The 11,416-nt window shown below is 49.4% G+C and overlaps 1 protein-coding gene across 3 annotated transcripts in view; it reads left to right on the forward strand.

Annotated features, from left to right (window-relative positions):
- The window catches only part of LOC121539126 (protein numb homolog), a 135,340-nt gene that overhangs the window by 83,748 nt on the left and 40,176 nt on the right, over positions 1-11,416 (forward strand). For all 3 annotated transcript variants that reach the window (XM_041847392.2, XM_041847389.2, XM_041847390.2), the window contains exon 2: positions 2,756-2,891. In XM_041847392.2, the coding sequence (XP_041703326.1) occupies positions 2,766-2,891 (126 nt within the window). In that variant the 5' untranslated portion in view covers positions 2,756-2,765. The remainder of the gene's footprint in view (positions 1-2,755; positions 2,892-11,416) is intronic.

The following is an 11,416-nucleotide window of genomic DNA, read 5'->3' on the forward strand; positions in this document are numbered from 1 at the left end:
AGTCCACCTCAGAGGAATTACTATAACATGCTCTTCAACTGGTGTATTGCTGCGGCCTTTTGAATGTTGACCTGTTTAAAGGTCTTACTCACATTGGCTACGGACAGCGTGATCACACAGTTGTCCGGAACAGCGGATGCTCTCATGCATGCTTCAGTGTTGCTTGCTTCGAAGTGAGTATAGAAGTAATTTAGCTCGTCTGGTAGGCTCGTGTCACTGGGCAGCTCGCGGCTGTGCTTTCTTTTGTAGTCTGTAATAGTTTGCAAGCCCTGCCACATCCGACGAGCGTCAGAGCCGGTGTAGTACGATTCAATCTTAGTCCTGTATTGACTCTTTACCCTGCCTTCATGTACATATCTACCTCAAATACCTCGTACCTCTGCACATTGATCTGGTACTGGTACTCCCTGTATATAGCTCCACGTTGATCTGGTACTGGTACTCCCTGTATATAGCTCCACATTGATCTGGTACTGGTACTCCCTGTATATAGCTCCACATTGATCTGGTACTGGTACTCCCTGTATATAGCTCCACATTGATCTGGTACTGGTACTTCCTGTATATAGTTCCACAGATTGTTACGAGTCAGAGAGTCAGACAGGCTTTCCTGGTCGGGCCTCAGGCGCAAGCCCTGGTATGACACAGGCTGGTGTAAACTGTTACGAGACAGACAGACAGCCTGTCCTGTCCAGGCCTCAGGTGCAGGCCCTGATATGCTTGTCTCTACAAGTGACTGACTGACTTCGCCAAAAGAGAACACACCCACTGGGTTGTCTGCTCAGAGCTGTTTGTACTTTCTGTTATTTGCTGGCATCCTCTCTCTCTCTCTCTCTCTCTCTCTCTCTCTCTCTCTCTCTCTCTCTCTCTCTCCCTCTCCCTCTCCTCTCCCTCTCCCTCTCCCTCTCCCTCTCCCTCTCCCTCTCCCTCTCCCTCTCCCTCTCCCTCTCCCTCTCCCTCTCCCTCTCCCTCTCCCTCTCCTCTCTCTCTCCTCACTCTCCTCTCTCTCTCCTCACTCTCCTCTCTCTCACTCTCCTCTCTCTCTCACTCTCCTCTCTCTCAATTCAATTCAAAAGGCTTTATTGGCATGGATAACGTATTTTTACAAAGCAAATGGAATAGACAATAGCGAAAGGGAAATAAACAAGGGAAACATTAGCAAACATTACACTCACACATGATTTAAAGAATATACATTTCCAATGTTGTATTATTGGCTATATACAGTGTTGTAACAATGTGCAAATAGTTGAAGTATGAAAGGGAAAATAAATAAACAGATAAATATAGGTTGTATTTACAATGTTGGTGCTCAACTGGTTGCCCTTTTCTCATGGCAACGGGCCACACATCTTGCTGATGTGACTGCACACTGCAGTATTTCGCCTAACAGATATGGGAGTTTATCAATGTTTGATTTGTTTTCAAATTCTTTGTGGGTCTCTCTCTCTCTCTCTCTCTCTCTCTCTCTCTCTCTCTCTCTCTCTCTCTCTCTCTCTCTCTCTCTCTCTCTCTCTCTCTCTCTCTCTCTCTCTCTCTCTCTCTCTCTCTCTCTCTCTCTCTCTCTCTCTCTCTCTCTCTCTCTCTCTCTCGCTCTCGCTCTCGCTCTCTCTCGCTCTCTCTCTCTCTCTGTCGCTCTCTCTCTCTCTGTCGCTCTCTCTCTCCCTGTCGCGCTCTCTCTCTCTCTCTCTCTCTCTCTCTCTCTCTCTCTCTCTCTCTCTCTCTCTCTCTCTCTCTCTCTGTCTCTGTCTCTGTCTCTGTCTCTGTCTCTGTCTCTGTCTCTGTCTCTGTCTCTGTCTCTGTCTCTGTCTCTGTCTCTGTCTCTGTCTCTCTCACTCTCCTCACTCAATTCAATTCAAAGGGCTTTATTGGCATGGGAAACGTATGTTAACATTGCCAAAGCAAGTGAAGTAGATAGTAACCAAAAGTGAAATAAACAAGAAATATTAACAGTAAACATTACACTCAGAAGTTCCAAAAGAATAAAGACATTTCAAATGTCATATTATGTCTATGTACAGTGTTGTAACGATGTGCAAATAGTTAAAGTACAAATGGGAAAATAAATCAACATAAATATGGGTTGTATTTACAATGGTGTTTGTTCTTCACTGGTTGCCCTTTTCTTGTGGCAACAGGTCACAAATCTTGCTGCTGTGATGGCACACTGTGGTATTTCACCCAATAGATAAGGGAGTTTATCAAAATTGGGTTTGTTTTCTAATTCTTTGTGGATCTCTGTAATCTGAGGGAAATATGTGTCTCTAATATGGTCATACATTTGGCAGGAGGTTAGGAAGTGCAGCTCAGTTTCCACCTCATTTTGTTGTGGGCAGTGTGCACATAGCCTGTCTTCTCTTGAGAGCCAGGTCTGCCTACGGTGGCCTTTCTCAATAGCAAGGCTATGCTCACTGAGTCTGTACAAAGTCAAAGCTTTCCTTAATTGTGGGTCAGTCACAGTGGTCAGGTATTCTGCCACTGTGTACTCTCTGTTTAGGGCCAAATAGCATTCTAGTTTGCTCTGTTTTTTTGTTAATTCTTTCCAATGTGTCAAGTAATTATCTTTTAGTTTTCTCATGATTTGGTTGGGTCTAATTGTGTTCTCTCTCTCTCTCTCTCTCTCTCTCTCTCTCTCTCTCTCTCTCTCTCTCTCTCTCTCTCTCTCTCTCTCTCTCTCTCTCTCTCTCCCTCTGTGTCTCTCTCTCTCTCTCTCTCTCTGTCTGTCTGTCTGTCTGTCTGTCTGTCTCTCTGTCAGGAGGTTCAGGATGAATAAGCTACGGCAGAGTTTCAGGCGGAAGAAAGAGGTGTACGTTCCAGAGTCCAGCCGCCCACACCAGTGGCAGACAGACGAGGAGGCGGTCCGCAGCGGCAAGTGCAGCTTTGCAGTCAAGGTGACTCCCCCTCACACCCACACACACACCCACACACACACACACCCACCCACACACACCCACACACACACCCTCACCCACCCAGCAGATCCTCTGCTGTAATACCCTGGATCTAGCCTCATCACGCTAACAACTCACACCCAGCAGATCCTCTGCTGTAATACCCTGGATCTAGCCTCATCACGCTAACAACTCACACCCAGCAGATCCTCTGCTGTAATACCCTGGATCTAGCCTCATCACGCTAACAACTCACACCCAGCAGATCCTCTGCTGTAATACCCTGGATCTAGCCTCATCACGCTAACAACTCACACCCAGCAGATCCTCTGCTGTAATACCCTGGATCTAGCCTCATCACGCTAACAACTCACCCACAGCAGATCCTCTGCTGTAATACCCTGGATCTAGCCTCATCACGCTAACAACTCACACCCAGCAGATCCTCTGCTGTAATACCCTGGATCTAGCCTCATCACGCTAACAACTCACACCCAGCAGATCCTCTGCTGTAATACCCTGGATCTAGCCTCATCACGCTAACAACTCACACCCAGCAGATCCTCTGCTGTAATACCCTGGATCTAGCCTCATCACGCTAACAACTCACACCCAGCAGATCCTCTGCTGTAATACCCTGGATCTAGCCTCATCACGCTAACAACTCACACCCAGCAGATCCTCTGCTGTAATACCCTGGATCTAGCCTCATCACGCTAACAACTCACACCCAGCAGATCCTCTGCTGTAATACCCTGGATCTAGCCTCATCACGCTAACAACTCACACCCAGCAGATCCTCTGCTGTAATACCCTGGATCTAGCCTCATCACGCTAACAACTCACACCCAGCAGATCCTCTGCTGTAATACCCTGGATCTAGCCTCATCACGCTAACAACTCACACCCAGCAGATCCTCTGCTGTAATACCCTGGATCTAGCCTCATCACGCTAACAACTCACACCCAGCAGATCCTCTGCTGTAATACCCTGGATCTAGCCTCATCACGCTAACAACTCACACCCAGCAGATCCTCTGCTGTAATACCCCTGGATCTAGCCTCATCACGCTAACAACTCACACCCAGCAGATCCTCTGCTGTAATACCCTGGATCTAGCCTCATCACGCTAACAACTCACACCCAGCAGATCCTCTGCTGTAATACCCTGGATCTAGCCTCATCACGCTAACAACTCACACCCAGCAGATCCTCTGCTGTAATACCCTGGATCTAGCCTCATCACGCTAACAACTCACACACTCATGGCCTCTCAACGGTGTGGTCTGTCATTAATCAGACACTGGAGCCATGCCACTCGTTATCTGGGTTACAGGTGACATGAAAATCCCTCACATAAAGTCACAGTAGTTTGTTTAAAAAAAATATATATATACATATTTTTAAGGTGTTTTCTGATTTTATTGAACAGATAGTGAGAGAGGATGACAGGTGTCAAAGGGGGAGAGGGGTAGCGTTGGAGGGGAAGCGTTGGAGGGGGAGGGGGTAGCGTTGGAGGAGAGGGGTAGCGTTGGAGGGAGAGGGGTAGCGTTGGAGGAGAGGGGTAGCGTTGGAGGGGAGAGGGGTAGCGTTGGAGGGGGAGGGGTAGCGTTGGAGGGGAGAGGGGTAGCGTTGGAGGGAGAGGGTAGCGTTGGAGGGGAAGCGTTGGAGGGGGGAGGGGTAGCGTTGGAGGAGAGAGGGGTAGCGTTGGAGGGGAGAGGGGTAGCGTTGGAGGGGAGAGGGGTAGCGTTGGAGGGGAGAGGGGTAGCGTTGGAGGGGAGAGGGGTAGCGTTGGAGGGGAGAGGGGTAGCGTTGGAGGGGAGAGGGGTAGCGTTGGAGGGGAGAGTTGACGTGTCATGAGGTGTGTTGGGTAGAGGGGTGGTGACTTGGACTAGGGGAATGTTGTGTTGGTCTGCAAAAGCCTGTTGCGCGGACTAGTTTTTCACTACTCGTGTGTGTGTGTGTGTGTGTGTCCGTGTCCGTGTCCGTGTCCGCTCTGCTGGCATGTGTGTGACTTGACCTAGATTCCAACTTCTCTTGACCTCATCTCCCCACCTGCTCCTCATCCATTACAGCACAAGGGAACAGGCCTCCTAATCCAAAACAGCCCTTTAAATCTGTGGCTATATGTGCAGTTTCAATATCTATATGTTTTTTCACCTAGTGTAAGAGAGTAATATATTGTTTATTGAGAAGTGTATACTGTAAATCATCATCAAGTCTTTTTTCTCTCTTCTCTATATTTTATTGCATTTCATCAGGCATGGTAGGGGCTAAGGTTGTGAAATCAAAACTATGTTTTGTTGAAAATATATATTCCCCCTTTTTACCTCTGTGTCTAAATAGCAGCTCTCCGACAGTTTATCTTCCATAGATGTTATCTTCCGTCTGTTTCTCACACACTCTCACAAACTGTGCCAATGCAACCTACCATGACTGTGCCAATGCAACCTACCATGACTGTGCCAATGCAACCTACCATGACTGTGCCAATGCAACCTACCATGACTGTGCCAATGCAACCTACCATGACTGTGCCAATGCAACCTACCATGACTGTGCCAATGCAACCTACCATGACTGTGCCAATGCAACCTACCATGACTGTGCCAATTCAACCTACCATGACTGTACTGCATACTCCCCTCCCCCTCCCTGAGAAGCTCTGTTGTGTGGGTTGAAATTGTTGCGGTGAGATTAGTGTTGCAGGTGAAGGGGGAGAAGAAAGGATGAAAGGGGAATTAGAGGGTGAAATGTCAGAGAGAGAGAGAGAGAGAGAGGAGAGAGAAAAAAAAAAAGAGAGAAGAAGAGAGAGAAGAAGAGAGAGAGGAGAGAGAGAGAGAGAGGAGAGAGAGAGAGAGAGAGAGAGAGAGAGAGAGAGAGAGAGAGAGAGAGAGAGAGAGAGAGAGAGAGAGAGAGAGAGAGAGAGAGAGAGAGAGAGAGAGAGAGAGAGAGAGAGAGAGAGAGAGAGAGAGAGAGAGAGAGAGAGAGAGAGAGAGAGAGAGAGAGAGAGAGAGAGAGAGAGAGAGAGAGAGAGAGAGAGAGAGAGAGAGAGAGAGAGAGAGAGAGAGAGAGAGAGAGAGAGAGAGAGAGAGAGAAGAGAGAGAGAGAGAGAGAGAGAGAGAGAGGAGAGAGAGAGAGAGAGAGAGAGAGAGAGAGAGAGAGAGAGAGAGAACAAGGTACACCTGTAACTTTAAATGCATTCCAGGTGACTACCTCATAAAGCTGCTTGAGAGAATGCCAACAGTGCGCAAAGCTGTCATCAAGGCAAAGGGTGGCTACTTTGAAGAATCTCAAATATATTTCAATTTGGTTACTACATGATTCCATATGTGTTATGTCATAGTTTTGATGTCTTCACTATTATTCTACAATGTAAAAAATAAAGAAAAACCCTTGAACAAGTAACCAACTTTTGACTGGTACTGTATATAAAATCAATTGGGGTTCATCCATTCATTCAAGTTCTTCAGTTGTAGTTGTTTCCTTCCCACATTTTCATTGTTATATTAAAGAGAACTTACTGTACCCTGATGAAACTGTGGCAGCGCGTAAATAAACTGCCTATTGGCTGGAGAACAAACTGATTAACTCCATTCGAGACGATCCTGTCAACGGGACCTGAAGAACTGTAATCTATGTTCATCGGAAACTTGGCTGAACATGGATAATATACCACTGTCTGGTTCTTCAATGCCTCGGCAGAACGGCAGCGTTGGCTAAACTCAAGGGAGGTGGTGTGTCTCTTTTGTTAACAGCTGGTGCGCAGTCTCAAGGTTTTGCTCGCTTGAGGTAGAGTATCTCATGATACATTTACGTCATTTAGCAGACGCTCTTATCCAGAGCGACTTACAAATTGGTGCATTCACCTTATGATAGCCAGTGGGACAACCACTTTACAATTTATTTTTCTCTTTGGGGTGGGGTAAGGGGGGGTAGAAGGATTACTTTATCCTATCCCAGGTATTCCTTAAAGAGGTGGGGTTTCAAGTGTCTCCGGAAGGTGGTCAGTGACTCCGCTGTCATGGCGTCGTGAGGGAGCTTGTTCCACCATTGGGGTGCCAGAGCAGTGAACAGTTTTGACTGGGCTGAGCGGGAACTGTGCTTCCGCAGAGGTAGGGGGGCCAGCAGGCCAGAGGTGGATGAACGCAATGCCCTCGTTTGGGTGTAGGGACTGATCAGAGCCTGAAGGTACGGAGGTGCCGTTCCCCTCACAGCTCCGTAGGCAAGCACCATGGTCTTGTAGCAGATGCGAGCTTCAACTGGAAGCCAGTGGAGTGTGCGGAGGAGCGGGGTGACGTGAGAGAACTTGGGAAGGTTGAATACCAGACGGGCTGCGGCGTTCTGGATGAGTTGTAGGGGTTTAATGGCACAGGCAGGGAGCCCAGCCAACAGCGAGTTGCAGTAATCCAGACGGGAGATGACAAGTGCCTGGATTAGGACCTGTGCCACTTCCTGTGTAAGGCAGGGTCGTACTCTGCGAATGTTGTAGAGCATGAACCTACAGGATCGGGTCACCGCCTTGATGTTAGCGGAGAACGGCAGGGTGTTTTCCGGGGTCACACCAAGGCTCTTTGCACTCTGGGAGGAGGACACAACGGAGTTGTCAACCGTGATGGCGAGATCATGGAACGGGCAGTCCTTCCCCGGGAGGAAGAGCAGCTCCGTCTTGCCGAGGTTCAGCTTGAGGTGGTGATCCATCATCCACACTGATATGTCTGCCAGACATGCAGAGATGCGATTCGCCACCTGGTTATCAGAAGGGGGAAAGGAGAAGATGAATTGTGTCATCTGTGTAGCAATGATAGGAGAGGCCATGTGAGGATATGACAGAGCCAAGTGACTTGGTGTATAGCGAGAATAGGAGAGGGCCTAGAACTGAGCCCTGGGGGACACCAGTGGTGAGAGCACATGGTGCGGAGACAGATTCTCGCCACGCCACCTGGTAGGAGCGACCTGTCAGGTAGGACATAATCCAAGAGTGAGCCGCGCCGGAGATGCCCAACTCAGAGAGGGTGGAGAGGAGGATCTGATGGTTCACAGTATCAAAGGCAGCAGATGGGTCTAGAAGGACGAGAGCAGAGGAGAGAGAGTTAGCTTTAGCAGTGCGGAGAGCCTCCGTGACACAGAGAAGAGCAGTCTCAGTTGAATGACCAGTCTTGAAACCTGACTGGTTTGGATCAAGAAGGTCATTCTGAGAGAGATAGCAAGAGAGTTGGCTAAAGAATTTTGGAGAGAAAAGAAAGAAGGGATACTGGTCTGTAGTTGTTGACATCGGAGGGATCGGGGGTAGGTTTTTTGAGGAGGGGTGCAACTCTCGCTCTCTTGAAGACGGAAGGGACATAGCCAGCAGTCAAGGATGAGTTGATGTGTGAGGTGAGGTAAGGGAGAAGGTCTCCGGAAATGGTCTGGAGAAGAGAGGAGGGGATAGGGGCAGGTTGTTGGGTGGTCGGCCGTCACAAGTCGCAATATTTCATCTGGAGAGAGAGGGGAGAAAGAAGTCAAAGCATAGGGTAGGGCAGTGTGAGCAGGACCAGCGGTGTCATTTGACTTAATAAATGAGGACGGATTTCATCAACCTTCTTTTCAAAATGGTTGACGAAGTCATCCACAGAGAGGGAGGAGGAGGAGGATTCAGCAGGGAGGAGAAGGTGGCAAAGAGCTTCCTAGGGTTAGAGGCAGAGGCTTGAAATTTAGAGTGGTAGAAAGTGGCTTTAGCAGCAGAAACAGAGGAAGAAAATGTAGAGAGGAGGGAGTGAAAAGATGACAGGTCCGCAGGGAGTCTAGTTTTCCTCCATTTCCGCTCGGCTGCCCGGAGCCCTGTTCTGTGAGCTCGCAATGAGTCGTCAAGCTACGGAGCAGGAGGGGGGGACCGAGCCGGCCGGGAGGATAGGGGACATAGAGAGTCAAAAGATGCAGAAAGGGAGGAGAGGAGGCAGAATCAGGAGATCAGAGGGAGAAGGATTTAGCAGAGGGAAGAGATGATAGGATGGAAGAGGAGAGAGTAGCGGGAGATGCTAAACCTGTTTGTCAATTACCAGGAGACCGGCAGTATTTTGCCCTATTGGTATCCCTTACCAGGAGACCGGCAGTATTTTGCCCTACTGGTATCCCTTACCAGGAGACCGGCAGTATTTTGCCCTACTGGTATCCCTTACCAGGAGACCGGCAGTATTTCCCCTACTGGTATCCCTTACCAGGAGACCGGCAGTATTTTGCCCTACTGGTATCCCTTACCAGGAGACCGGCAGTATTTTGCCCTATTGGTATCCCTTACCAGGAGACCGGCAGTATTTTGCCCTACTGGTATCCCTTACCAGGAGACCGGCAGTATTTCCCCTACTGGTATCCCTTACCAGGAGACCGGCAGTATTTTGCCCTACTGGTATCCCTTACCAGGAGACCGGCAGTATTTCCCCTACTGGTATCCCTTACCAGGAGACCGGCAGTATTTTGCCCTACTGGTATCCCTTACCAGGAGACCGGCAGTATTTCCCCTACTGGTATCCCTTACCAGGAGACCGGCAGTATTTTGCCCTACTGGTATCCCTTACCAGGAGACCGGCAGTATTTCCCCTACTGGTATCCCTTACCAGGAGACCGGCAGTATTTCCCCTACTGGTATCCCTTACCAGGAGACCGGCAGTATTTTGCCCTACTGGTATCCCTTACCAGGAGACCGGCAGTATTTCCCCTACTGGTATCCCTTACCAGGAGACCGGCAGTATTTCCCCTACTGGTATCCCTTACCAGGAGACCGGCAGTATTTCCCCTACTGGTATCCCTTACCAGGAGACCGGCAGTATTTCCCCTACTGGTATCCCTTACCAGGAGACCGGCAGTATTTCCCCTACTGGTATCCCTTACCAGGAGACCGGCAGTATTTCCCCTACTGGTATCCCTTACCAGGAGACCGGCAGTATTTCCCCTACTGGTATCCCTTACCAGGAGACCGGCAGTATTTCCCCTACTGGTATCCCTTACCAGGAGACCGGCAGTATTTTGCCCTACTGGTATCCCTTACCAGGAGACCGGCAGTATTTCCCCTACTGGTATCCCTTACCAGGAGACCGGCAGTATTTCCCCTACTGGTATCCCTTACCAGGAGACCGGCAGTATTTCCCCCTACTGGTATCCCTTACCAGGAGACCGGCAGTATTTTGCCCTACTGGTATCCCTTACCAGGAGACCGGCAGTATTTCCCCTACTGGTATCCCTTACCAGGAGACCGGCAGTATTTCCCCTACTGGTATCCCTTACCAGGAGACCGGCAGTATTTCCCCTACTGGTATCCCTTTTACATTTTTTTACATTTTACGTCATTTAGCAGACGCTCTTATCCAGAGCGACTTACAGTTAGTGAATACATATATTTTTATACTGCCCCCCCGTGGGAAACGAACCCACAACCCTGGCGTTGCAAACGCCATGCTCTATCAACTGAGCTACATCCCTGCCTGCCATTCCCTCCCTTACCCTGGGCCAATTGTGCGCCGCCCATGAGTCTCCCAGTCGCGGCCAGCTGCGACAGAGCCTGGATTCGAACCAGGATCTCTAGTGGCACAGTTAGCACTGCGATGCAGTGCCTTAGACCACTGCGCCACTCAGGAGTACACATCCCTTACCAGGAGACCGGCAGTATTTGTATATAGCGAAGTTATCATTATCTGTTATTACTTGTATCATTGTGTTTTACTCTGCATTGTGGGTAAGGGCCCATAAGGAAGCATTTCACTGTTAGTCTACACCCGCAGTTTACCAAGCATGTGACAAATAACATTTCATTTGATACCATGTTTGCTAACATGTAAAAAATGTTTTGTTATGGCCATCCACGTCGACGGGGCCGCAGTGGAAAGGATCAAAAGCTTCAAGTTCCTCAGCGTGCACATCACTGACAACCTGAAATGGTCCCTTCACACAGACGGCGTGGTGAAGAAGGCACGGGCCTTCAGATCCAGGAAGCTGAAGAAATTTGGCTTGGCCCCTAAGCCCCTCACAAACTTCTTCAGATGCACCATTGAGAGCATCCTGTCGGGCTGTATCACCGCCTGGTACGGCAACTGCATCGTCCATAACCGCAGGGTTCTCCTTGACGGTGGTGCGTTCTGCCCAACTCATCACCGGGGGGCACACTGCCTGCCCTTCAGGACATCTACAGCACCCAGTGTCACAGGAAGGCCAAGAAGATCATCAAGGACATCAGCCACCCGAGCCACGGCCTGTTCACCCCGCTACCATCTAGGAGGTGACAGTACAGGTGCATCAAAGCTGGGACCAAGAGACTGGAAAAACAGCTTCTATCTCCAGGCCATCAGACTGTTAAATAGTCACCACTAGCCGGCTACCACCCGGCTACTCAACCCTGCACCTTAGAGGCTGCTGCCCTGTGGACATAGTCATAGAACACTGGTCACTTTAATAATAATAAGCGGTGTGTGACGAAGCCGTGGTTTGGCGGGGTCGTGTTTCGGAGGACGCATGGCTCTCGACCTTCGCCTCTCCCGATTCAGTAGGGGAGTTG

Source organism: Coregonus clupeaformis, chromosome 25 (genome assembly GCF_020615455.1).
Source record: "Coregonus clupeaformis isolate EN_2021a chromosome 25, ASM2061545v1, whole genome shotgun sequence".
Lineage (NCBI taxonomy): Eukaryota > Metazoa > Chordata > Actinopteri > Salmoniformes > Salmonidae > Coregonus > Coregonus clupeaformis.